Source organism: Anas acuta, chromosome 24 (assembly GCF_963932015.1).
Source record: "Anas acuta chromosome 24, bAnaAcu1.1, whole genome shotgun sequence".
Taxonomy (NCBI): domain Eukaryota; kingdom Metazoa; phylum Chordata; class Aves; order Anseriformes; family Anatidae; genus Anas; species Anas acuta.
Genome location: NC_089002.1, coordinates 5728710 through 5755079, shown reverse-complemented (window position 1 = coordinate 5755079; position 26370 = coordinate 5728710). Strand labels below are relative to the sequence as shown.

Genomic DNA, 26370 nt, shown 5'->3' with positions numbered 1-26370 from the left:
TTTCTTTTCTTTTTCTTTCCCTTTTCTTTTCTTTTTCTTTCCCTTTTCTTTTCTTTTTCTTTCCCTTTTCTTTTCTTTTTCTTTCCCTTTTCTTTTCTTTTTCTTTTTCTTTTTCTTTTTCTTTTTCTTTCCCTTTTCTTTTCTTTTTCTTTTTCTTTCCCTTTTCTTTTTTCTTTTTCTTTCCCTTTTCTTTTTTCTTTTTCTTTCCCTTTTCTTTTTTCTTTTTCTTTCCCTTTTCTTTTTTCTTTCCCTTTTCTTTTTCTCCCCCTATAGTCCCCGCGCTATTTCCCTTTGTGCAACCCCCTGAACCCTGCGGACCCGACCCGAACCCTTTTAACCCGGGACCGTCCCCGAGCTCGCCCCGTCCGTACCGAGCACCGGGCACCGGGCACCCCACCGCAGTGAGGCCCCCCCGGCAGCCCCAGCCCAGGCTCCTCCGGGCCCACAGCGGCGGAACCGGGGGGGGGGGCTCGGGGCTGCCCCGGGACCCCCGGGCGGGGCCGTACCGGGGGAGGGGGGGCGTGGCCTCACCGAGGGGGCGTGGCCTCTACACTTAGGCCCCGCCCACCACACACAGAGGCTCCGCCCCCGAGGCGCAGCCCCGCCCTTCCCGCACCGGAAGTGACGCTCCAATCACAGCCGCCCGCTCTCCCCGCCGCCGCCGCCGCAAACAAAAGGGATTTTCAGCCCGCGCCCCGCCCCCTTCGCCCCGCCCCCTCCCTCTGATTGGCCGCCTCCTCCCCCTCCGCCTCCCTGACCACGCCCACTCCCCGCCTCCCCCGCAGCCGATTGGGCGGCGGGAGGGCCGGGCGGCGGCTGCGATTGGCGGGCGGGCTGTCCGTCAGCGGGGCGGGGGGCGGGGCGGCTGCATGGGGAGCGGAGCGGCGCGGTAGGGGCGGCGGCGGCGGGGCCGGGGCCGGGGCCAGGTCGGTGCCCTGGGGGGGGGGGGGGCCGGGGGGGGTGGGGCTCGCTCCGAGGGGCCCGGCCCGGGACGGGGGGGGACGGGGGGTAACGGGGGGTGGGGGGGGGCACCGGGAGGGTACCGGGAGGGCACCGGGAGCTTCTGGGCCTCATCCCGGGGGGGTCCAAACCGCGGCCCCCGGGGCTGGGTCCCGGTGAGGGGCTCGGTAAATGGGGTGGGGGCGGGGCAGGGCCCTGGGGGGGCTCTGAGATACCGGGGGGGGGGCCGGGAAGGAGCAGGGGCGGGAACCGGGACGGGAACCGGGACGGGAACCGGGACGGGCAGCACCGGGGGTGGATGCTCGGTGCCCCCCCGGTGCCCCCCGGTGCCCCCCGGTGCCTCCCGGTGCCCCGGACCCGGAGCTGTCCCGTTGCTGGGTGTCCCCGCACAGCCCCGTGACAGGTGGCTGGGGGGCACCGGGCAGGGCCGGGCCGCGGTTCTGTGGGGTTTTGGGGTGTCACGGCTCCACCAAGTGTCCCCCAAGGGGCTGTCGTTAACGCTTTAACGTTAATTTGCTGCTGCTGGTGTGAGAAGGGTGTTTGGGAAGCTGCCTCCGTGCCCCAGGAGGTGACCGGGTGCATAGGGTGCGGTGTCAGGGGTCAAGGGCCCCCAAAACGTGCCTTGGGTGGCTGTGGGGAGATCTCCACGGCATCACCAGCTCCTAATCAGGCAGCTTTGGAGCCCTGCGGGGTACACGGGGGTTTGCCAAGCACCCAGCTCTGTGCTGTCCTCCTGAGCATAGGTGGGTGTCCGCTTGGGGTTGGTCTCAGAGCCCCCCCAGCACCTCAGGAGGCCGTCAGTGAAGTTTCGCTGGGCAGCCCCATCCAAAAAAGTCAATAAGAGGCACAACTGTCCACAGCTTCACGCAGAGCGCTGCCCGGAGCAAGGACGTGCCCGCGTGGTGAGAAACCCCTCTAACGAGCCGAAGGGGCACAGAGCAGGTTTGTGATTTCTCTCGCCGCGTGCAGGCGACTTGCTGCTCCCTGCGAGCAGAACTTTCTGTTCCCAGCAACTGGAAAACTGCTTTGGCATGAGCAAGACACAACTTGCGTTTGTGCATAATTCTCCAGAGGCACAGTTATGCAAATCCCGGGGAAGCAGCAGCGACTTCCGAAAAAAGTGGAGTTTGGTTGAATTGGAGCTGGGGAGGCTTCTCTAGTAAAGGCGAAGCTCATCCTTTATCTCTTGCCATTGGATTGGGGATCTGTGAGCAGCTGCCTCGTCCGCTGGCGTTTCCTGATGGATTTTGGAGGGTGGCAATAGATGGATGTGGTGTGGGCTCAGAAAACGCACGCTTGGTTGTTGTACGGAGCATGAGGCTGTGTTATCAGGAGGTGTATTTCCATCAGAGACAAGGGTTTCGTGCTTGAAATGTTTGCTGTTGTTTGTAATAAGGTAACGTAGGGGCTTATAACGAGGCAGCGTTCGGTGCACTGGCAGGGTAGAAGCAGCTTGCTGGACGGGGAGCTCAGGCGATGGATCTCCGTTCTTGTGCGAGCAGTAAAATTATACTTAATAAATGATGCTGATATTGAAACGGCTTCAAAGAACAGTAATTAAGTGTGTATTCTTCGTGGCATTGATTTTTTTTTTTTCGTTTGTAAAGTGGTTTGGGCCCGTTCCACCGCGATGCGTAATGGCCTTGCCGGGGAACGCGCTGCGGCACCGAAACACAAACTTTGCCATGGGATTTGCGAGGTGGCCTGGCCTGGGCTGCCTTCAGCTGCAGCTGGGTCACCCAGAAATGCTACCTGCTGTAGCACGGCCTTAAATAGCCCTGCTTTGCCCCCCTCCTGCTGGCTGGCTACCTCGTGGCAAGTGTCGTGCTGTCACATTAGCCCTGCCGTGCTGCCTGCGCCATCTGGGGCTGCATCTGCTGGTGACCCTTGGGGAAAAGGTGAAAAATGACTCCCTACAACTGGTCTGGGGAGCTACAGAGAGAACGTTTGCATTATGCATTCTCCCCTTCCTTCCCCCCCCACCCCACGGCAATCTGAGGAACTGGAAGCTGAAGTTACATAGAGATTAGGCGGTGTGACTTAGAGTATTGATTTTAATAGACAAGAGACATGCCTAATAAACCATCTTCCATTTTTCAGGCTTTCAGGATGAATCTGGAAAAACTCAGCAAACCAGAACTACTGACGCTGTTTAGCATTCTTGAGGGAGAATTAGAAGCGAGAGATCTCGTCATAGAAGCCTTAAAGGTATGTTGTAAGCACCACGATAAGAGACAAAAATAACAACACGACCGGTAAAGGCTCTGCAAAGTGCCTGCACGCAAGGGGAAATTCAGGAGCAGTGGTTTATTACTGGTTCAGGACCAGTATCGGTGTTGTTAGGTAATAAATGCTGTGTGTCACTCGACGTCCTCAAATCCGTCGCTGTAAGCTTTCTGCAAGGAGCATTCCAAAGTTGCAAGGCGGAGTTGTGGGTGTGCTTCCATCCTCTCTGATAAGGAACCGAGTGCTTGAGAAATGAAGAAGGTCTGCCAGACTTCCTTTGCTGGTTCTGTTCTTATTCAATAAGGAAGGCTTCTTAAAGCAGAACATCTTCTCGCCAGGAGGGTTCACAGATTAGTCCTTCAGCGAGAATAACGTCACTGGAATAAGGAAGCAGCAGCCACGGCTTTGTATTAAACTAAGCCACCGTAAGCTGCTGCTGCTGCTGAGAGAAGCAGACTGGTGTGCCCGGCTGCTTTTCCTTCCCTTTACTGGCACAAGCAGAACCACAACCTTCCAGAGGAACTGCTACCAGCTGAAACTGACCCGTCCTAAAGTTGTATCTGTGGCTTGGAAACCTGATGTAGTGCCTAGGAGTAGGTTTGGTCGCCCTGCGTGGCGAGGGGCTTCTATTTCAGCCTTCCTGCCCCAGCACTTGGTGCCCCTGCCTCGGTTACCCCCTGGCAGGCTGCTGCTGGGTAGCAGCGATGGAACAGCGCTCCTCACCTGCTGTAACCTGGGTGCGGGGAGCTTTCTGAACCATTCTCTGTGATTTCCACAGGTTTCTGGGGTATGTAGGGGGAGGGTTGGGTGCTGAAGAAGCTAATTTACACCTGTGCTTTGGCTGTATGGATCGGAGGGTACATCTCTGTGCTCCTGCAGGATGTGTGTTAACGTGGGGTGTTCAGTGGGCCCTCCACAAGGGATGGCCCTTCCTGCCCTGTCAGGTTGCCTGTGATGAGATGAAAGTGTTCTCGTACAAATTAGCGAGGTGTTTTGCAGATTTGACCCATTAGTAGTCACATATGTACACACACAGATAGCTCAGTAATGCTTGGAGTTGAGAATACACAAATCCTTTCCTAAGCTGGACCAGTGGCTAGTTTCTAAGCCTTTTTTTTCTATAGTTCGTACAAATAACAGTTAATCTTTCTGTTTTGCTCGTTAAAATGACGACATTCAGAATCCAGATGGAGGATGAGAGTTGGCACGCGTCTCTTCGAACCAGATGCAGTCGCTGTACCAGCATATAGGTTTGCGTAAAGCTGCTGATTGTTTTCACACAGTTGACTTTATGCTGACTGTTTGAGCTCTTGCGGAGCACTTTTCCAGTTGGTGCTGCTTGTGATTTGTTGTGGCCTCGACACGAGAAGGCTCCTGGCTTCCCTCTGCTCCTTTCGTCTTGCAATACTCTGCTTTTGCTATCACGGTGCTACAGCGACCTTATATTTTTATTAGATGGATCTTGGCAATTTGCTGATATTCTTTAGGTACAGTAAGAGCAAAATACAGGCTCAGAGGATGCTAGTGCGAGGCCTTCGGCAGGGCACACGCTGGGTTTATTTCCTGGTGTGCTCAGGAGGCTGCGTGGCACTAATTCTGGGTTCCACTTCTGGCCTTCTGACCTGTTCTCAGAGCAGTCCTGTGGGTGAACTTTGTTACTGTCTGATCTCTGGAGATAACGAGGTCCCATAAAGAGAATCTGTTCCTGCGGTGTGTTTTTATGCCCCTGATTCTGGCAGCAGATGTTTGCAGAGCTGTTACACGACGTCTGATAAAAATGGCTTTCCTCTAGCCTCATTTGCCATAAACTTCCTTATGGGTTTCCCAGGTAGGAATAATACCCAAAAGACCTAAATCTGTGATTAAGGAGGGATTCTGATGGGAGAAAGAGAGAGGCTGTCAAGTACAGGTGTCGGCGATTTCTTGCTGTTGGAGGGATGCTGTTACCCTCCTGGCACGAGGCTCTGGGTGGAGGTTTGGCTCCTCTCCTGGGATCAGCTTTCTGGCTGTGGCACCGAAACGTGCTCCCGGCCAGGCATGGCTTGAATAGCGCAGTGTGAAACGTGTGTCATGGGGCACGGAGGGGCCGGTGGAAAGGAATGTAGCTCTGTTCCAGGGGCTTTTTATGAGCACCTTCCAGTAGTGCAATGCAATTATCTTCTCTGTTGAAATTTAACCTGCAATTCCCTCCCGCATGAGGAGCTCCGTGCGGTTAAAGTACCCTTCTGACATCGATTGTCGGGTACAGGTAGCTCAGGAGAAATTAAACGAAACCGTAACCTAGGCTTGATAATCGCAGAGTATGAAATACCAAGCTAATCAAAAGGTTGTGCTTTTTTATTATTTTTTTTCCCCTTTCTCATCCTGAGAACGCCAGGAAGGCTGAAGGTAGCAGGAAAGGGCAGCAAGAGCATGAAGCTGGAGCTGGCTCTGGCCACGTGCAGCCTCCCAACACGTCCTGGGGTGCGGGGCTGGCGGCCGAGCGCCATGTCCAGCAGTGCCAGCACGCTGCAGGTAGGACCTGGCATTGGGGGAAAGGGGAACAGCAGGAGCCACGAAGCTTTTGGTGGTGGCTGGACAGAGCCTCAGCAGCCCCCTGGCCTTGCTGCGTGCCCGTGTCCAGCACCCAGTTAAAGCCTGGCCACGCTGCGCTTTGCTTTGCTGCTTGCAGCTGTGGTAGCAGCTTCCCAGGGCTTCCCCGGCTGGAATATTGGTGTGTGTGGCTGCAATTAAAGGCAAACCCACCTCGCTAACCTGGGTACTCATCTTTTGGTAAATGTAAGAATGCTGCTGTGAAGAAGAGGCTCTCCAAGGTTGGATCAGAGTGAAGCCCCGAGCCTTTACTTTGAGCCAAGCCCTGACGTGTGCCGCGAGGAGCGGGGACATCGGGGGCTGGCGGAAGCATTCATTGGGTTCGTGCATGGAGAAGTCACCCGGCCGTAGCCTCACAGCTGTCTCTGTGTTCCGTGGCTGCTGAGGAGTGATTTCTGTGGCTGCAGTCAGCTTTCTTCGGAGGCACGATAGCTTTGCACGAAGCGTGGACGAACGTGGGAGGAGGCGGCGTGGAACCAGAGCGCACAACAGCAGCGTTTGTCTCCTGCAGTTCCATTACACAGCGAGATGGCAATGGGGAAAGGTCAGAGGTTTGCCCACCCAGTTCCAACTTAATGCTCCTGACCCCTCGGGATTTCTGAAGCGGATCCGATGTTACCTGATAGGAAAGGACAGGCACTTGCGTGGAAAAAGATTGCCTTAATTTGTAAAGCTGTAATTTGACGGTAGTGCAGCCTGCAATAATTGATATTCCCGCGTGCTTAAAGGAGCACGTTTAACATCTGGCATTTAGCAGAGAGGATCTGTGCATGCAGATTGCAAGTCCTAAAATAGTTTTTTGCTCCCTCGTGGTATCGGGCCACTTGCTGGCTGGCACCGGCCCCGCTCCGCAGCGTCCGAGCGGAGCTGTGGGACCTGCCCGTGCAGAGGCTGCCGGCTTTGCCCCTTCCCTGCCCACCCTTCCCTTTGGCTGTCCCCACTCCCCTGCCCTTCGTCCCTGCTCGCCCTGCTGGGATCTCCTCACAGCACCCGGGGCAGCGTCCCTCTGCGGCTCCCGAGCTTCATCCGTCAGCTGCTGGGGCTCAGATTATACAGAGCAGTTGTTAGGTCACCTCTAATGAACGCCTCTCCCTCATTATGACTTGCCCTTGCTGTCGTCTCTGTTCTTCTGCAGCTTTTTTTTTCCTCTGCATTGTTTTAATTGAGTGCTGCTGGGCCTTTGTGATGGGGAGAATCATCTCCGTGTACCTGCTCGGACTGCTGCCGGCCGCTCGGATCTCGGTGCTGCTGCAATCCAAGCTCTAGCACGAAGGACTAAGTGAACAAACTTAACCATATTCACAATATTCTTTTCCAGTGCTCCGCTTTGCTTCCTCTATTTTAAAACCCCATTGAAAAAAAAAAAGCTGTTTTGCCCAAAAGGAGCTTCCTGTCCGCTGCATAAATCTCAATGTTCTCCTTGGAGCAGGCCTTAAATCTCGTTTCTCATTGTGTTCCTTTTCCTGTAGTTATAATCGAGTTTAAATCATCCAAAAAAACAGATGCTGTCAGAGTTGCATAATGCTAAGGGCTGGATTCTCACTCCTTACTGCCATGTAGAAAGGATTACGTGCATGGAACAGGTTAGCTTTCTAAAGCAGCACACCGTGATTGAAAACAATTCCATATTTATTTATTTATTCCATATTTAAATAGGGCCGTGTCGGTGTGCTAGAGCACCGGGGGCCCTCCCCCTGCTCGTTCAAGCAGAGCTCTCTGTGTGTTAGCACTGAAGTTCTGTTCACTTCTGGAAAACAGGAAGCAGCTTCCTGGCGTGGTCTTTAATGTTAAGGGCTCGAGCGAATTTGGAGCAGAAACTGTCTTTTGTGCTAATGAACTGTCTGTTTTGTGGGAGCTGGCGTTCGCTGCTTTGCTCCTGAATTCGGTAATTCACTCTGTAAAGCAGAATTAATGCACCCCAAACGACGGGTCCGCTGGTCAGTGGGGTTAGAAGCGAAGCTCACGGCACAGCTTCCAAAAGACAGCATCTGCCTCCTGATTAAGTAGGAGAAAAAGCTCAGAGATACAGAACCTGTTCAGTGATACAGAGCAAGGGGTCCCCACCCCATCCCCTCCTCGCTGGCGGCCGTGACTTCAGCGTGTCTTCGTTCCCGAAATCTGGCTCTGGGGAAAGGAGCTGATGAGGAAGTCGAGGGCGGTAAGGAGCTATTTGCAGATTGTACCACTCTGCAGCATAAAGGAGGAACTTCTGCGCGTGTTATTAGCAGAGAACTGCATACGCAGGAGCTCGGGTTAATTAACACCGCGTTTGTGTTGTGCCCAGGGTTAAATCCCGAGCCCTAAAATTACAGGGAAGAGCAATATTCCACCTTCTGTCCAGAAAAACACTTAAAGCAAGTGCTGGAAATTCCCCATGCGAAGTTCCAGTAAAACAAGTTGTGAAGCTTATTGAAGGCAGAGAGAAACCGAACTGCTGTCTCATAAACAAGGTTTCAATAAAAGGAAATCTTCTTTAAAAAAAAAAAAAAAAAGCATATTATGGGAAACATCCAGCCTGACACAGCGTGGAAATCCCAGGAGGAAGCACTTTGCCCTAACCAAGTGGAGTTCTGCGGTCTGAAGTCTGTGCAGGAAGCATCCCTTCACCGCTGTCAGATTTTGCTTCTGCTCCAAACGTCAGCGGGAGCCCTTGCCAAAAGGGACTGGCCGTGGTCAGCGACCCGAGCAGGAGCTAAAGGCCAGCCTAGGCTGGGACCCCCCCAGTGCCTGCTTCTGCTCATCAGCAGTTTGAATTCACTCGCATCGCTGCTGCCTGGGGTTTTGTCTCTTTGGGGTTTTGTTTGTTTGTTTCTCTGTTTTAAGAGCTGCCCAGACTTAAATGTTAACTCTCTTCCTCTTGGCAATATAATCCTCCGCAAAATTGCCAAATAGTCCATTTAGCTGCTTCCAGAGTTTGAATTTTTTGATAAGTTTCCACGTCTGAGATGGTGGAGATGGAGGTACTGAATTAGAGGAACTTCTAAATGTAGAAAATTGCGTCGCCTTCCGCAGAGCAGCGATCTTGCGGGGTGTATGCATGTCATCTCGGCTTTTCCAGACCCAATTTTCTGCTGTTGGGTTAGAAATGCTTCTTGTAATGCTGTTTGTTTATTACTGAGGCTCGATCTTTATATGTTACACCAGGTTGATACTGGGAGCTGAGATCTAGGTTGGTTTTTCTTCCATGCTGGGCTCAGCAACAGAATATTTCTCTTGCCTCACCGAGTTGCTTCTCTTCTGAAAGCTGAACAAAAACTGCATTGATACCCGGATTCCAGTTCAGCCGGGACAAAACCCAAACTGCTGGAGCTGTTTCTGTGTCATCCCCAGCGTGGCTGGGGGAAGCGGAGCTGAAGAGGTGCTGGGGTGAGCAGCATCGGGCAGGGGATGCCCCACGCGTGTGTCCCCGTCCCGAGCGGGTGCAGTGGTGGCAGCCCCATGGCACGGGGGTGTCGCAGGCAGGCTGCAGGTCGGTGCCTGTGTTCCTGGTGTGTGGCGGCCCGGATGCCTGAGCAGCGGATTTCGTTTTGTAAACTCATCGCAGTCTGTGTAGGATGGGCTGTTTAAGACTTTTCCTAGTCTAGACAGCTTTAATTAAATGTTTACGCTGCGCTGGCTACTACAGAGGAATAGCTGGACTTCACCAAGCTCCTACTGTTATGATAGGCTCATCTGTTTGTCCTGCTGGTGCAGGAAAACACTTAATTGCAGAGCAGCAAGGAAAAACTTCTTGTTCTTTCCCAGGTGAGAAGCAAACCTCCCCGGCTCAGCCTGGCCGAGCCCAGAGCTGCCTGGGAGAGAGGGAGAACCACGACTTGTGTCAGCGCCTGCAGAAAGCCAGAGGTTATACGCAGGGGGTGTGAACTTAGCTGGTGATAAATCCCTGCTCTTTGGGCTTTTATTAGAAAGCAGTAGCCCAGCAGGGAGCTCCCCAAATGTCCTCCTCCCTGCGCGCACCGTGCCGAGAGGTCTCTCCGGTGTTTTCCTGCGGCCGCGCGGTGCCCACCAGCAGGCGGGTTTGGCCCCGGGGAGGAGCAGCTCGTCTGAAAGCAGTTTGGCAGCTGGATGAATGTCCAGCTCTGTATTCGAAGCCTTTTTAATGTCTGAGTCACTTAGAAGTGCCCCGCGCGCTTGCAGCGAGGTCGGGTTGAGTCACTTTTTATAAATACTTCGGAAGAGCTGAAGTTCCCCGCCCTGCCACAAAAAAAAGTCTGTAGTTTTTCCTGTGATTCATTAAGCCATGGGTGGCTTATTATCCAAGGCTGCCCTCCCGTTTCCAGGGCTGATCCTTTCCTTCCTCTTTTTTCTAAACACACAGAACAATATCTCCAGCTCTGCCTGTGTGGCACCCAGCCGTGCCCACCTTTCCCGGGAAGGCAGCAGGGCTATGGCAGAGCCGAATGTTCCTCTGGATTTTTGTGCTGTAGGGGTTAAAACGCAACTCCAGGTCCGTATCCTCGGACAGCTGTCTCTGGGTTGGCTCATGGAGGAGATGTGGAAGGAAAGGTGTTTTCTGTGCCTCTGGAACGTAACCCACACATTTCCCTCTTTTGAGGGCAGTGCTCAACTTTGGCATTTTTTTTCCACGCTAATCCCATGGTTCTGTCCTGGAATATAGGCAGGACCAAAAAGTCTCTGTCAGCTATTTGAGTAAAGATTTATTTATTTATTTTTTTACATCTGTGCGTTCACAAAGGTTTGGTTTGGTTTTTAGGACTTCCCAGTAGTCGGTCAGTAGGGTAAGGCCCTAGCATCCTGACCACCAGCTTTCCAGCTGGAAGGGAGGGCTCTAGCTGTAGGAAATGTAAAGCTCAGGAAGTGTGAGCTTCTTGAATCCTTACATGTCACCAAAAGAAACCCAAGCGTTCCTATCTCGCTCCCTGAGCCACTAAGCTTTGTTTAGTCTGGAGGAGATTAGTAAGGATTTCATTAACAATTTACAGCTTTCTAGGTTATTGTGAGAGTACAAAACTCTTTAATTGCTCAACATGAAATTCTTTGATGGTGACGTAACGAAACAAACCAACGCACGACTGCTCTCACCCCCAACGTGTAAATGCTCGGAGCTGTCACTGAGCAGGACCTGATATTTACCTTCTGCAGGGGAGGAATGGAGGCAGGTGGCTGCGCTATGAGGATGTTGGGCTGTGTGCTCTGAAGGGTTTGGAAGCCAGACTTCCTTCTCTTCTCTTTCTGGTTTGCATGTGTTTTCCTCCCTAAATACACTTACAGCAGGTAGTAGGTTACGTATCAGGCTCTGTCAGATTTCAATAAGTGGAAAATTGGTGAAGGAGTTATTAACGATGAACCGTTTTCTTCTTTTTAGCTAGTTTTGTATTTTAAGTATGTTGAAATGCAAATTCGTTTTATTTTATCACAGGCCCAGCGTAGAGACACCTTCATTGAGGAGCGCTATGGAAAGTACAACATCAGTGATCCATTGATGGCTTTGCAAAGAGATTTTGAGACCCTGAAAGAGGGGAATCATGGTGAAAAGCAGCCAGTATGCTCCAATCCCTTATCTATTTTGAAAGTGGTGATGAAACATTGCAAGAATATGCAGGAAAGAATGTTATCCCAACTAGCTGCTGCAGAAAGCAGACACAGAAAGGTAAGTTTGTCCTCAAATAAGCTATTCAGAATTTAACAGTTACATTTTGAAAGTACGTTGACTTAAACGAAAACTCTAAAACGCCTTGAGTTTTGGTAGCTGGAAGGACTTTTCACCTTTTATTTAAACTTCTTGTCACTCAACATGATGCAACTGTAAGGCTTGTTAGTTTGAAATTTGAAAGGCAAACAAGGTGTCTTTATTAGGGGACACAGGAAAGGAAGTAGTTCACCACAACTGGGAGGTATGGTACTTACTAAAGGGTAAGAACGCATTTCTGGAAGGTTGAATTCTCAACAAACATATCCCTGCTTATCTCAGAAGGGGCTGGCACCAGGTACTTATGGCAGTACACCCCTGGAATTTGGGCTTTTCTAACAAAATAGGGCTTGACCAAAACTAAAACTTGACCAAAACTTGGCCTCTTTAATGGATTATCTATTATTCTTCATATGTAGCTTGAACACACAGTGACACCAGTGAAGTGCCTGGGCCACATGTCAGACTGTACTTCCTCAGAGGTTTGCTCACCTGCCGTACGTGTCTCCGTTTGCTAGGGGAGCATAAACCCGCACACAGGTCTGAGAGCAAGAGTCCGCTGTCCTCAGCTTCTTAGGCTTGCTACAAGAGCTTCTCTTTGTGTAACTGCTTAGTTTTTTAAAAAAACAAACAAAAAACCCGTGTGTTTACATGGAGCTCTTTGTGTCCCGCAGTAAATTTGACAAGCCAAAATGATTAAAATACTCGTCCCTCCTGTATAGTCAGGGCACGGAGTAATTGTCCAGGAGCGTATCACTGGGAGGAGCCCTCCCGAGTCTCAAACCACCTGCACTGCAGCACCATACCTTAGCCTCTTCATAAACTTCTGCTCCATCCAAAAAGTAGCTGGGATTTTTGCTTTTACTGGCTTTTACTTGCATCAGTGGCAGACTGGTATCCAGAGGCCAGCTTTTATAATGTCACATTTAAGTATATTTTTGGCTACTGCCTGCGCCTGAGCCAGTACCATCTTGGGTGTGGTTTCTTGTTTTCTCCAGATGTCACTCCTGCTTTGATTAAAGCTTACACAATCAAATATGAAGATACCGAATGCGAGTAGTCACATTTTATTTCTAATCAAAAGGCTCAGAGTTGAACCCTCTGTTCCACTGCTCATCAGTGCATGGTTTGAAGTTTATTTTCATGTCATCTGCTGATGGGGACAAGAGCAAGGCTGTCCTTTCAGGCTGTGAAGGGTGTTGAAGCATTTCTGTCGCCCTTGTGAAGAGGTTTCCTTCTAAAGAGGTTTCTGTCGCTCTTCTAAAGAGGTTCCCTGGGTACCTAGAAATATTTAAGCATTGTTTGGAAGCTTAAATTGCAGGAAAACTGAGAATCTCTGGTAAGTGTGTTTTAGGAAAGCCTAGAGTTCTGGAGGTGAGGTGCAAGCTCCCCCCAAGAGACTCTGCCTTATTTGGCTTTTCTTGTTGAGTTAATAGAATTTCAATTATTCATGTAATTCAGCATGAAAACTGAAGGAGCTCCTTAACTGGGTCCTTATGGCAAGCAGTCTCATTTCAAGAGCTCATCTTGTTCTTAAGTGGAAGAACAAATTAATGCTCTTTAAAATAAACTTTGCACCGCAGTCCTCAAATATTCTGTAAGAAACTGAAGGAGAAGCCTGGGCGTGAATTAGTGCTGGAGCCGTGGCGAGGACCATCGCTGCGCCTGTAACGCCCTGCCTCGCCTGGGTGCATCCTCCCTGGGGCAGAGCATCTGCTCTGCTGGCTCTGGTGCTAGAGATCCTGCCAGGAAACTCTGATGAGGGCACCCTGCTGCCGGTGGCAGCTGATGGGAACTTCTCGAAGTCGTTTGCAGCTGGGAGGAAAAGCGCAAATTTTGGCTACTGGGTAATAAAGCGATTTGGGAAGGGTGACATTCTCTGGCTCCTTTCACAAACTGCCTCAACTATACCAAATACCAACACAGTGTATTTGTCCAAAAGCTGCTTTTATCTGATTTTTGGGTTGAATTTGGGTGTCAGGCTGCAGTGGTAGCTCTCCCGTGTCACTTGGCTTTGGGTGGTGTGCGGCTGGGTGCCGCAGTGACCCGAGTGTCTTTGGCAGGTGATCCTGGACCTTGAGGAGGAGAGGCAGCGTCACGCCCAGGACACAGCGGAGGGGGATGATGTGACCTACATGCTGGAGAAGGAGCGGGAGCGGCTCACCCAGCAGGTACGCTGCGCCTCGCTAGCTGCTGATTACCCAGCCCACGGAAACCCGGGGCCCCGGGTGCTCAGGCAGGGTGCTGAGCCTTGGATCACACCTCCACATCTAACGAGTATCAGGGGCCTCGCTCCTCTGTAAGGCTCTCCTGCTTTTTTTTTTTCATTTTGATGTGAAAAACAACCTCATTTCTCTGATATTTTTTTTTTGAAGATGAATGGTGGTAAAAGCATTAAAAGACAAGTGCTTTGAAATCTTTCTTTGGCCTGAAATCTGAGAAGTTCTCAAGAGCAGGGCTGCGCTTACAAATGATAACGCTTCCTAGCACTCGAAAATCAGAATAAGTCCTCATGAAAGGTCTCCCGGTGTGATTGCTCAGGGATTATAATAAATATTTAAGCTGCTGTTTTCTCTTACTCAATTGCTGCAGACTTTAATGAACACATGTAATGTATCAGCATTTCAAAGCCCGATGCCTTTAAAAGGCAAACCAACAAAGTAATAAATGAGGTGGAAGGAGATTTTTGCTCAGATCACCTGTTCAATCAGTGCCTGGCATATTGTATATCCCACAAAGTGCCAAGTGAATATCATACGTGGTGTAACTACTCATAAGTAATAACTCGTAATAGATGTGAACTGAGTTGCCTGTCATACAGGACTGTCTTGCAGACACCTGGGGCAAAAACCTCGTTCTTTGTCTTAGGCATTGCCATCTTTTACTGGGGAATGCCTCCAACGTGTAGAGTGACCCCATTAGCTTTTGGGGTGCTACACGTCATTGTCTTTCAGGAGGTCTCGTGGCTCCTTTACAGCTCTTCTTTGTTATCTTCTAGTTGGAGTTTGAAAAATCCCAAGTGAAAAAGTTTGAAAAAGAACAGAAGAAGCTCTCAAGCCAGTTGGAGGAAGAAAGGGCTCGCCACAAGCAGCTGTCTTCCGTGCTTGTAGTAGAGTGCAAGAAAGCCACTGCCAAAGCAGCAGAAGAGGGTCAGAAGACAGCAGAATTGAGCTTGAAATTGGAAAAAGAGAAGAGTAAGGTGAGTAAACTGGAGGAGGAGCTGGCATCCAAGAGGAAGCGGGGTTTGCAGATGGAAGCACAAGTAGAAAAGCAGCTCTCGGAGTTTGACATTGAAAGAGAGCAGCTGAAAGCCAAGCTGAACAGAGAAGAAAACCGTACAAAAGCACTGAAAGAAGAGGTGGAATGTTTGAAGAAAGCCCTGAAGGAGCTGGAGGCTGCTTGCCAGGAGCACAGTCCTGCTGAGCCTTTGCAGCCAAGCCCCTCGGTGATGTCCAGAGGAGTCGCTACTGACAGTCCCGCAGTGAAGTCTGTGTCATGCCAGACGGAGTGTCCCCAAGCAGACCGAGCAAATCCTGCCAGCACAAGCAAAGCTGTGCATGCCGTGTTTCCCAGCCCTACTACACCTACGCATTCCTATGCAAAATCCAATGGCCATTGCAATACAGACATGCAAACGGGTGGTGAGCTGCTGCAGACAAACGCAGCAGAGAGCCAGGCTCCAAAGGAGAAATCTGCTGGTGCGACACCAGAAAACACAGTGGAAAATGGAAGTTCTCCTGTAAGAACAGAGTCACCAGTGCATCTGATGTCCCAGCTCCCTTCTAGTGGGGTCTCCCTGTCCCCCAGCAGCACAGCTGCCTCCTCGCTAACACCTTCGCCCTGCTCCTCACCAGTTCTGACTAAACGCTTAGTGGGAGCTTCAGCGAGCAGCCCTGGGTATCAGTCATCCTACCAGGTGGGGATCAATCAACGTTTCCACGCAGCTCGGCACAAATTCCAGTCTCAAGCTGAACAGGACCATCAGTCAAGTGGCTTGCAGAGCCCACCGTCAAGGGATTTGTCTCCTACTCTAGCAGATAACTCTGCAGCCAAGCAGTTAGCACGCAATACAGTCACTCAGGTCCTTTCCAGATTCACCAGCCAGCAGGGAGCGATTAAACCTGTCTCCCCTAATAGCTCACCTTTTGGCACAGACTACCGAAATCTGGCAAATGCCGTGAGCCCCAAAAATGAATCTGGTCATTCTCCAAGCCCTGGCAAGGTTTCCAGTCCACTAAGCCCGTTGTCTCCTGGGATTAAGTCACCAACCATTCCTAGAGCAGAAAGAGGGAACCCTCCACCCATTCCTCCAAAGAAACCTGGCCTCGCTCAGTCGCCTGCTGCTCCTGCTCCGCTCACCAAAACCTCCTCTCAGGCGTCCTCTCTGGGTGCCCCCATGGACGTGGCAAGTAGCTGCTCTACCAATACTGTAGTGTCAAATGGCAAAGACATGGAGATACTCCTGCCAACCAGCAGCTAGTCTCCAGAAAATGTGAATGTGACATTCCATGGCTTAGCGTCCTAGAGCTAAGGCACTGGTTTTCCACTCCATGTTATTTATTTCCATAGTAGCAGAATCTGTCTGTATAAAGCATTTAGTATATTTTTCTTTTTTAATAGGTAGGAAAATATTTTTGTTTATGAAGAAACCCTAACTACAGCTATACAGTAGCCTCAAAATGTCTCATGGCAACGGTCAAATCAAATCAAGAAGAGGAACCATAATCATGAACTGGGACCTATCTATCAAACTAAAATGGGACTGAAATGCTACTTTTAAATTATGCAGAAATAACTTTTGCAGACTTTTTACTCCAGATGAACATTTTATATAAAGTGCCTGAACTAAGCCTGCAATATGAATGTGATTCTCCGAAAAGGGTGAGGAGGGGGACCATCTAGCTGCAGAAAGAAATTCTTCTCTGAATCATGAATGTTAAAAACAACACTGTTTTTCTTTTTAATTCTTTCCGTTTGCTAAAGTGAGTTAGCAAATGTGCTACCAATTCTGTAAAGTGACCACCAGACTGCAGCCAGCCACACTTTGTCCTTTAGGTCTTGGCTCCTGGGTATTTTAGGAAGCATACACGAGTTTCTTGGTGTGAAATTTAGCAGTAATGTGGCTTGCCCAGATTACTCTGCTTTCAATATTCGTTGACCCAGCAGGTTTTTTGTTTGTTTGTTTCCTATAGCACATCCTGTAGAGATGCCTGGGTGCTTTAAATGGCTAGACTCTAGTTTCTGGTGTGTCACCTTTTTATTTTCAAGTTCCTCAAGCATTCTACTGTTGTGTGTAGAACTTCTGAGAAAAGGATCTTGCTACTACTTGACAAAGATCTTGCTATTACTTGAAAAACAAAACACTAGTCCATAGGATGCAGTTTCCTTTGCAACAGTAAGACAGGATCTTCTACTATCCACAAAAGCAATAATTTTATTCATCACTTGCATCAATGGTGTCCAGCTGACATGGATTTTACACACTAGTTACGGGATCTTGTTGGCTTTCACTGGCTGCTACAAATAGAGAACCAAATCATTGCTGTCATACGTAATTGACTGTGTATGTGTGTTTAGGTAGTTTCACACACGTACCTATTAAACATACAACACGTTATGAAAATCTCTATTCTTGAGCTTCTTCCTAATATTAAGAAAACAAGGAAATTCTTTGAGACTGGAAAAAAAAAAATCACAGCAAGGGATTGCCTAAGTTTGAGGCAAATCCTATATAGGAAAAGTTATTTGGGCCCAAAAGGGGAGAGGCAATGGATTCCAGCGCAGAAACGTTTGGTACGAGAAGTGTAGTCCTCACTGCCATGCTCTGCCTGTGCTGCCCGTCAGTCCCCAGCACGGCAGGGTTGGTTTTCTGAGTCATCGTGGTAAAAAGTCCAAGACAAACGTACCACAGATCAGTGGTAGAGGCTGAGAGCCCAACCCTGAGTTAATTATCTCAGGTGTTGTATCTGAGCTGATCCTAAACTTAGAAATGCTCAGCATTTCCCTCTCAGCAGTGTCAAGTTACACACTGTAGTTTCCCGCTGCCAGCGATGCTTTCGCCTTCATCGTTTTTGAATATTTAATTAAACAAAGCACATCCCACTTCACTGGAGGAAAGAGCCCTGTGGCTGCCGGGAGGATGCGGTGCTGGACGTGGCCTGGAAGCTCCTTCACCTGGTGGCATCGCAGCGCTTGTGCTGCTTTGGCATGGCCGTTGTCTGAAGTGCCCCTGCTGGTCTCTCCCGTGCGGGCAGATATTTAGGCTAGAACAAGAGGTTTTTACAAACCTTTTAGTAGCCTTTTAAACTGTGGTGTTACGTGCCATGGTTCCTAACCCATTGGAAGAGGCTACGTGCTAACGGTAGGAAGATGGGCAGCCTGGAGATAAGTGGGCAGTGGCTTTTAGGGAAGCACATTTATTACTTTTGTAAGTTTTCATAGCAGATTTTTTCTCTTGGTGAGAGTAATTCTAAAAACCGATGGGCAGATGAATTTAGGCCCACGTATCACTGCCGATTCGAAAGTGAGGCTTTTGTATACACTGCTTTAACGTGTTTCTTTGCTTTTACATTAATCTAAATTGTATTATCCCCTTTCCTTATCAATAGCTCTAGAGAGAGAGATGCTATGATGAAGTTTATTAGGAAATGCACTGAGTACTGGTTCTTCTAAAATATAATATGGGAAGGGGGTATGCAAAAGAATGTATTTTTGCTAGTAGCCTATCTTCTGAGAGAAACTAAGCACAAGATATTAAAATGGATCCAACTAATACAGTAAGACATTTAGAGGTAGTATTTAACTGTTGATGTAGATTCTGTGTGAAAGCAACTAAATATTTCTTCTATAATTCACATCTGTTACAAGCAGAAATTGTTGCAGAGTTTGTCACTGGCTAATGGAGTATAATGAAGTGCAAAACGTACACACTAGTATTAATTCATTAACACTTGTAAATTTGTAAAGCCAAATGTACCAAGCTGAACTCTTTAATCATTTTTATAGCTGACGGCATTAAACATGTTAAACATTCATATTATCAATAAAGGATTTTATTTTTAAGATGTGCAAATTGCTTAAGGAAATGTTTGGAGTTTTGACTTGGGGCCGTGTGTGGCTCAGGGCTGCCTCGCACGAACCTGCTGAGAGCTGGGCGGGCACCGGGATGTGGCAGCCAAGGCTTTAATTGATGCTCTGAGATGTCAGAAAGATTTCTTCGGCGTACAGCAGATAAGGAGCAAGTGTTGCTGATCGTCTTCTGGGCTGTATCGTTTCTCAGTCTCTCTCCCAGCCCAAGCACAGTGCTGGATTTCTCCGTGTGCTTCGTCCCCGCAGAGCAGCACCGTGGGGCCGCCCGGTGCCACCCAGCCCCGCCATCAAGGAGGGCCCACGGCTGTCAGCTCCTGCACATTACGCCTCAACAGCGACCTGCTTTTCTTATCTTTGCATCGGCTTGGTTGAACAGGTTTTGCAGCAAGCTGGAAGGAGCTCTTTGTTCATCTCTTGGGGCTTGATGAAATTTCTGAGGAGTGCCCCGAGAGCGCGGCCGCGGCCTTGCCGCACGCAGCAGCCACGGAACGAGCTCTGCTTCCAGCCCCAGCCCTTCCTTCCTCCAACGCCTCGGCCCAGAGCCCTGCCCAGGCAGGAATTTGGGGTGGTACCCGGGTGTCTCGGCCACAGCCCTGCCTGCTTTTTATAGCAGCAGAGGTGAGGAGGGGTGTGTGCGGACTCTGCCTGCTTACAGCCCCTTCTGTAAACAGCGAGGTGTGCCCGGCTCTTCCCCTGCCCCTGGCAGACCGCGCTGCCCTCAGTGAGCGTTTGGGTGCCGTGGGTGAGGCCAGCGAGCCCAGCCCCTAAAATGAAGCCATTTTCTGCACAAGAGGAAGGGATGTGGGCAGTCCCTGGGCCATAAGGTGCCCATTTATCCCCCTGAAACTTCCACACGGGCCGTGCCCGGCCCTGCCCCAGCTAGCAGCCCTGCTGCTTCACCCAGGTACCGCTCCCAAACACAGCACGAAGTTCAGCAGCCCTGGGTCTGGGGGGTGTTTGGGGTTCCCTTCGCCCCCCCCAGCCCACCCAGCGCTCCCTCAGGCTGCCCGCACACAGCATGGACAGGCTGTGGTTACTCAGTGCAGTGAAGCTGAGTGTCACAGACAGGCGGCAGAAGCAGTGAGTCACCGTTTCTGTTCCGTCAACAGCCTCCTAAATCTTTGAGACTAGCCGGCTCACGGCCCCGCCTGGAATCACCTAGCTGGAGGTTGGATATTGTGGAAACGCGGGGTTTACGGCAGGCAACTGCACGCAGCGCTCGCCTCTCGGCTTTCCTGCCGGGAGCAGTGCCCACAGCTCCTGTGGACCATCGTGCGGTGGGCCACCTCGACACCGTGTCCCCTTTTTGAAGGGAAATGGGGCGCAGCATCGCTTAGCGTGCTTGTTTTCCTGCTCCCCCTGGAAGGAGCATCACGCGTGTCCTCATGGCTGTCAGTGGGCTGTGCCGGCGGGCTGCTGTTAGCCCAGCTCCTGTGGAAGCTGTGTGGAAGTTTGTGGAAGTGTGGAAGCCACAGGAGCAGGGACAGGAGCAGGGACAGGGACAGGAGCAGGGGCAGGGGCTGTGGGTGCTGCTGCGAGATGGCGGCAGCGCCAGGGATGGAGACGGACAACACACTTGGGGCCAATCTGCCCCAGAGCGTGGGGGCACGGCGGCACCCCCAGGACGGTGCTAAAGCCGAGCCCCCCCCTTTATTGCAGCACCCAGGGGGGCCCCTCAGCACCCAGGGCTGTCCCTCAGCCCCCCCCGGCCCTCAGCCCCCGCTGCCCCCCAGCCCCGGCTCCATGCCGAGAGCGGCCGCTGGGTGGCGCCGTCCGGCCGCGGGCTGCGGGGCCCGGAGGCTGCGCCGCGCCGTGAGGCCGCCAGGGGGCGCCCGGGGAACGGGGCCGAGGGGGGGGCTCGGGGCTGGGGGGGGGGGGGGCGGGGAGCGGTGCCCGGGGACCCCTCCGGGAGGCGCCGGCAGAGCGGGCACAGAAACACCTGAAAAAGCACTAATTGAGGCGGCTTAATGAAGCCAGGCGGCTCCTCCCACCACGCAGGTGCTTTAATTGGGGTCCGTTAATTGGCAGCGGGGGGGCTGGAGCTGATTTATTTGCTGGGCTCTGCCCCCCCCAGGGTGCAGTGGGAGGCTTCAGGTGCTGGGAGGGGGCTTCGTGCCTCAGGTGTAGCAGCAGCAGATGTGCCAAGAAGGTGAAGTTTGCTCTTCCCCGCTCTCCTGCCCTCTTGTTCCAGCCTCAACCGCTGCTGGTGGTCCCTGGGGAGCCGCCCGGGGGTCTCATCCCGCTGCCACAGCTGGCAGAGGCTCCAGGTGAATTGGGTTGGGGCAACCCCTTGTGGGACAGGGAAAGCAGCAAGCACAGGGGCTGAAATGTCCTGCTCCTGGTTTTCAGACCTTCCTGCCCCTGGGGTGTGTGTCCTGGTGCTCTCCTGCACCTCTGTGTGCTGCTTCTCCCGGCTGGGGCTGCAGAGAGCTCTCATCCTGCAGGTACAGGGCCCCAAATGCCTTCGTGGTCAATGCACGTGGCCACAGCGGTGTTTGTACTGATACAGCTGCTACATAAACGGGATTTGGTTAATCTAATTAGGATCTGGGGGGTATCCAGCTGAAGCAGACTCCTTTGGAGCTGCAGAACTCTCAGGTGGGTCTGGGCCCTGCAGGGTTTTGCTCCCCTGGGCCATGAGCACCGAGATGTTCTCTGCTGGGTGCCTTTCTGCAGGGCAGCCCCACCAGGAATGGCTTTCCATGGTGATGCTGTGAGCTCCCCTGTGCTTACTGAGGTTTGCCCTTTGTCCTCCCCAGGTTTCCGAAGGGCTCCAGCACCTGGGAGCCACCAGGCTGCTCGTGCACCACCGGCACCAAACCCTGCTGGGAGGCTGTGCCTGTGCCCCCCCAGCACCCGGGGGTGCAGAGCAGTGAGAAAAGGCAGCAAGAAAGGAGACAGGCGTGGGGCCTGGCCACTGGAGTGAGCCCATGGGGCAGGACCGGGACCCTCCTTCCCCATCAAACTCATCAGCTTTCCAGGTAGGGAGCCCTTGGCACGCACCCTGCTGAGCCCCCTGCAAATCCAGCCCCGGTGTGGGCTTGGGGGGCCATTAGGATGGGTGGGGGGCAGCTGAGCTGTGGGGCTGCCCTTGGCTGTGTCCCCTCGGGAAGCCTGGGGAGCCGGTGCTGCCACAGCTGCCTCTCATCCCGGGCAGCACAGGCTCTGCCAGGTGATTAATCTTTTGTCACGGGGGGACCAGGGAGAACCAGCCATTAATAAACTTCCAGCCTAGGTGCTAACTCCACTCTCCTGTCCCCGCGGGTAAACATCGCCCTTTCGCTGGCTGTGCCGGGGCGCTCGGCCGGGCGCAGCGCCGCTGTGGTTGTAGGGTGGCTGGGGGGCAGCGGGCCCGGGGTCAGGGCTGTTTGACGAGGAGGGGTCGCCATCGGGAGGATGTTTGTTTTTGTAGCAGCTGGATGTGTCTCGGGGAGGGATGGGAACGTCTTCTGTCACTCGTGGGCTGGAAGGAGGGCTGGCAGGGCAGGGATAAAGCTCCTGACAAGTTTGGACTAGCAGGCGAGTTGATTAGCTGAGAGATGAAAATTCACAGCTCTGCTCTCGCAGGGGCCGTGAGCTGCTGGAGATGTGTTTATGCGAGGGGAAGGCACCCCGTGCGTGCACAGCCCTGCTCCTGCACAGGGCAGGGCCCAGCAAGTGCCTGGGTTTGGCACTGGGCTTCCAGCACAACCCCATCCGGCACCGCAGGGACCCAGTGGGCAGCGGGGAGGGCACGGCCGGGAGCTGGTCTCGAGGAAATGTGGGATTGTCTTGGGCTGGTAGATGCTCACTGTGCAGAGAGCATCCCTGAAGGAGCAGGAGCATCACACCACTGCTGAGTGCTTGCAGGGCCCCTGCCCAGAGCACGGCTGTGGTGTCGTGGTGGCAGCTTCCTCGTGAAGCATCGGGGGGCTTGTAAGGGGGGTGGCAGCACGCCTCATGCATTAAGGGAACAGCCGTTCCTGCCACACCGTGCCTGTTTAGGGCGCTCAGGTTTAGAAGGAACAGACCAGATTTATAAATCATAGGTACCTGGGTGCTTACGTGGGGGCTGAGAGGGGCTGCAGGGAGCTGAATTGGGAAGGACCCCAAGCAGCAGCGGGGAGCCCTGCGGGATGGGCACGGGGGGGACCCACACAGGTGGCTGTGGGCATCTGTCCGCCACCGGCCAGCATCTGGGGACACGGCCCCGGGCACCCAGCACTGCCTCTGATGTTCACTTGCAGTCGAGGGTGAAAAAGAAACCCACCAAGGCGAGCCCGAGCCCCTGTCAGCTGATAGCCGTGCTCTTGTTGTGTCTGATGGCGCAGATTATGCGATGATAGACAGAGATAAATGTGTACAGCTGGAGGCGGAATAAATCGATGGTAGATGTTGTATAATTGTCTTGAAAATAAGGTAATGACTGGCTCTTGGAATGCTTTGATCTTATCAGAAAGACAAGGAATACACTAATGGCTTTAATTAGACTTTGGGGATGAAATGAATTCAGTCTCCTGGGTGAGCTGTTTTATGGAATTGACCATTGGTGGGGGGTAGAAAGGCTTTAATCAGGTTTAGGCTCTGTAATACCCACGGCGGTGTGTCTGTGTGTGATACATACCTACTGTTATGCACGTTTTGGCAGGGCTCTGCCTGCTCCATGTGCTTGGGCTGCCCCTGGATTTATGAGTCTTTGTGATGTGCTTTACCCTTTGTGTTTGAGTTCCGCAGGGCACCGTGCCATCAGGACCTCCAGGGAGGTTTCTGTAGAAGAAAGCGAGTTTTTGTGCCTGGATGTTCAAGCCGAGCACCTCTCGGGGAGGAGCGGAGTCCGACTATTTTTATTTATTGACTTTTAAAGGAGAGCTAAGAACAATTTATCAAAGAGCAGCGGAGAATCTGGTAATTGTTTAATTTCACAACAGCAGGGTTACGGCCTGATGCTCTGGCAGCAGGACAGCACGCCGGCCGGGCTCGAGCATCCAGAGTAAGCAATCATCAATTACCGCTCCTCGATGATTACAGGCGAAGGCTGCAGTCCCAGCAACGGAAAAGCTGCTTATCTCTCTAGGAACATATCTCCGTGCCGTCCCCCAGACCGTGAGGAAGAAGTGCAGGAGGACGAGCAGCGTCTGACTCAGCGCGGTGACTCACCGGGCCCGGCCGCTGCTCATCGCCTGCATCCGCGGTCCAAGTGTCTGCGGAGCTGGGTGGGGTGCGAGCCCCGGGGGCTCCCGGTGGCTGCATCTCGGGTTCTGGGGCGGGCGGGGGGCCCCGGAGGCTGCATCTCATCTTCCACTGTCTATGGCTTTTCCTGGCGAAGCCCCGGCGCTGAAGCTTGGTGCTGCAGCTCTCCTTTCCATGCCGTGCTTGCCTCCCCCGTTGTAACCGCAGGTTTGGGTTATTTTGGTGGGTTGCCCTTAGCTGCCGTGTTTCCCTGATGTTAATTTGTTGGTCTTAGATGAGCTCCCAGAGAAGATTTAACAACAAGTGCTGTAGCCAAGGGAAGCACAGCCTCGGTCAGCAGTTGCGGTGCAGCCAAATATCCGTGCCGCCAAGCCTCCCGGCACGGTGTGCGCTCCTCACAAGTTGCAGAGGGTTCCCACAGACAGGAGCACAGCAGCACCAGGGCTCCCCAGGCAGGAGCAGGAGGTGGCAATGACTGATCCCGGGTCCGCTGGGTGTGAGCAGCAGGGGAAGGTGCCAATGCCGCTGGGGATGGGGAGAACTGAAGCACTGCAAAGGGTGCTGCGGCATCGGCCTCGGGCAGCGAGCACCGGTGGCTGGGGATTGTGGCTCAGGCTGTGGGACCGCAGCAGTGACCCTAAATGAGTGGGGCTGAGCCCCCTCCTTCTCTGCAGCCCGGCTGATGTGCCCTGGCACCCGTGCTTCTGAGAGGAGCGGCCCTGGAGCAGCGTGGCAGTGCCAGAGAGGAGAGTGAAGTGACAGCTCGCAGCGTGGCTGGTATGGGGCTGGTGACGGGCACCTTGGGGCTGGGAACGGGCACTTTGGGGACTCGGGCAGCTCGACCACTGGCAGACACCAGGCCCCCTTCTCCCCCCCGTTGCTGCTTGCTCTGTTGACACAGGTTGTGACAAATCACCCGTGTGTGTGCGGAAAGCTCCTCACCTGGGCACAAACACACGCTTAGTAACATAATCTCTTAAAAGCAAAATCCCAGAAATTCCTTTTTCTTCTTGGAAAATGTTGCCTGGGGGAGAAACTCATAATGAAGGATGAAAGCTTAATCCTTGAGGTAGAACAGGACTTTGGGGAGGGAATGAGTATAAACATGACAGTTGTTGCTTGGCGAGTTGGAAAGAAAGGTGAGGGGATAAAACCTGCACCGGGAAGGACGGCGCGGGTGGTGCTGCGGCTGCGTGACCAGGGAAGAGCGACCCGGCGGTGCTTCCTCCCAGAGGTGTCACATTTATCATTTAAATGTGCCTGTGACAAATGCACAGGGTTATCTTGGCAACCTCAGGCACAGAAAAATGCTGCTGCGGTTTGAAGGCTGAAGATGTGGGGAGAGTAAATTACGCTCCACACCTGTGTAACTCACCGAAGGAGACAGCCCTGCCCTCCCAGGTATTTGCTCTAGCAATGTGGGGAAGGGTCTTTAATCAAGATCAGGCTTTGACCACTATAAAATAAAATACCACTGTTTTAACAGATTTATTTTTATGTTGCCTGCCAGCGCCCCTATTTATGGCCCAGAAGACATGACAAAATGCGGTGGTGGAGGCTCCTGCGTGCAGGCTCCTGCAGCTGGGCACAACCGGGATGAAAAAGGCTGGGAGAGGAACGGTGCTGAGCTGACAGCCACGGCTCGGACCAGCCACAGCCCTCCAGCACCCACCACGTCCTGGCTGGGCTCTGCTCTGCTTGGGGCTTGCTCTGCCCCTACACTCACAGTGTAGGTGGTGGAGCCAGGCAGCGAGCCGAGAGCTTTGCCCTGGGCTGTGCTCGGCACAGCAGGCGCCGGGCTCGGTGCTGGAAGGGATTTCACACGGGTGGCTGCTGATGCACCCGCTGCATGGCCACCTCCCCGCCCACGGCATCACAGCACCCGAGGCTGATCGAGGCAGAGAGGCGGAAACTGGATCTGGCCCTGCAGGCAGTGACCCCACGCGCTGTGGCCAGCAAGGGGAGGCCGGGCCCTCAGCACCTCCACAGCCCCTGGGGAAGCTAAAGCCCAGCTCAGAGCTGTCTGCGTTCACCCTCAGGGGGTCACAAGAGAAAAGTTTCCCAAGGAGTGGGAATTTTGCAGGCCACATGTTCCTCCCCAGCTCATCGGGGGGTCAGGTGCTTGCTCCCAGGACAGCATCCCTAACCTGTCACCATCCCCTCAGAGAAGGGCGAGCGCAGTCTGCTTCTCCTATTGTTTAATTCAGAAAAGGAGCAGAGGAGGTGGGGTTACACTCTCCAGAGCACAACCTGCTCTGGGTTTGCTCACTGCGCAGCAACGGTGTTTACGGACTCGGATTCCAAACCTCTCCTTTCTCAAGGCTGTGAAGATGTATTTCCTCTTGTGCCATTTCTCCTTCTGGCAGGCAGGCTCCCAGGTGTGTCTGGTAAATGTCAAAGTGGGAAATAAAGTTGTTCACTGAAAAAAAAAAAATAAAAAGAGGGGAAAAAAAAAAAAAAAGAAGTGCAAGTGCTGCAGGGTGAGGGCCAGCCTGGGAGCAGCGGGCAGGCAGCACCACGGCCCTGCAGCACCACCAGCCCTGGGCACAGCCACTGCAGCCCGAGAGGAGGAGGAGGGGGCCGGGAAGAGCAGCTCAGGGCTGCACCAGCCCCCGGCAGGCTGCTGTCACGCTCACCCTTTGTTTTTGTGGAGCACATGGGTGGAAACAAGAATACTGCATGCT

At 52.7% G+C, this 26370-nt stretch overlaps 1 protein-coding gene and 1 long non-coding RNA gene across 7 annotated transcripts; both read left to right on the top strand.

The window, feature by feature from the left end:
• Positions 1-785: 785 nt before the first annotated feature.
• On the top strand, positions 786-18500 carry CTTNBP2NL (CTTNBP2 N-terminal like). Of its 4 annotated transcripts, none has more exons than XM_068659809.1 (5): positions 786-926; positions 3061-3168; positions 11159-11389; positions 13492-13599; positions 14427-18500. In XM_068659809.1, exons 2-5 carry the CDS (start codon positions 3070-3072, stop codon positions 15906-15908), a joined length of 1920 nt encoding a protein of 639 aa, XP_068515910.1. In that variant the 5' UTR covers positions 786-926; positions 3061-3069; the 3' UTR covers positions 15909-18500. The 4 variants fall into 4 exon arrangements, with proteins under 4 accessions (XP_068515910.1, XP_068515912.1, XP_068515911.1 ...); XM_068659811.1 differs by having other exon boundaries at positions 867-889; XM_068659810.1 differs by lacking the exon at positions 786-926 and adding an exon at positions 1387-1862.
• A 2067-nt stretch (positions 18501-20567) lies between these two features.
• On the top strand, positions 20568-26366 carry LOC137844090 (uncharacterized). Of its 3 annotated transcripts, none has more exons than XR_011089811.1 (5): positions 20568-20784; positions 21277-21498; positions 23231-24463; positions 24964-25087; positions 25197-26366. It is a non-coding gene; the product is annotated as an uncharacterized lncRNA (long non-coding RNA). The 3 variants fall into 3 exon arrangements; XR_011089810.1 differs by having other exon boundaries at positions 23223-24463; XR_011089812.1 differs by having other exon boundaries at positions 20579-20666; positions 23223-24463.
• Positions 26367-26370: the final 4 nt, after the last annotated feature.

Excerpts from the sequence above, each read along its gene's own strand:
- CTTNBP2NL (XM_068659808.1), top strand. The coding sequence starts at position 5,599 with ATGAAGCTGGAGCTGGCTCTGGCCACGTGCAGCCTCCCAACACGTCCT. Across the intron at positions 5,701-11,158 it reads GCAGTGCCAGCACGCTGCAG|GCCCAGCGTAGAGACACCTT; the intron begins GTAGGACCTGGC and ends ATTTTATCACAG. Across the intron at positions 13,600-14,426 it reads GGGAGCGGCTCACCCAGCAG|TTGGAGTTTGAAAAATCCCA; the intron begins GTACGCTGCGCC and ends GTTATCTTCTAG.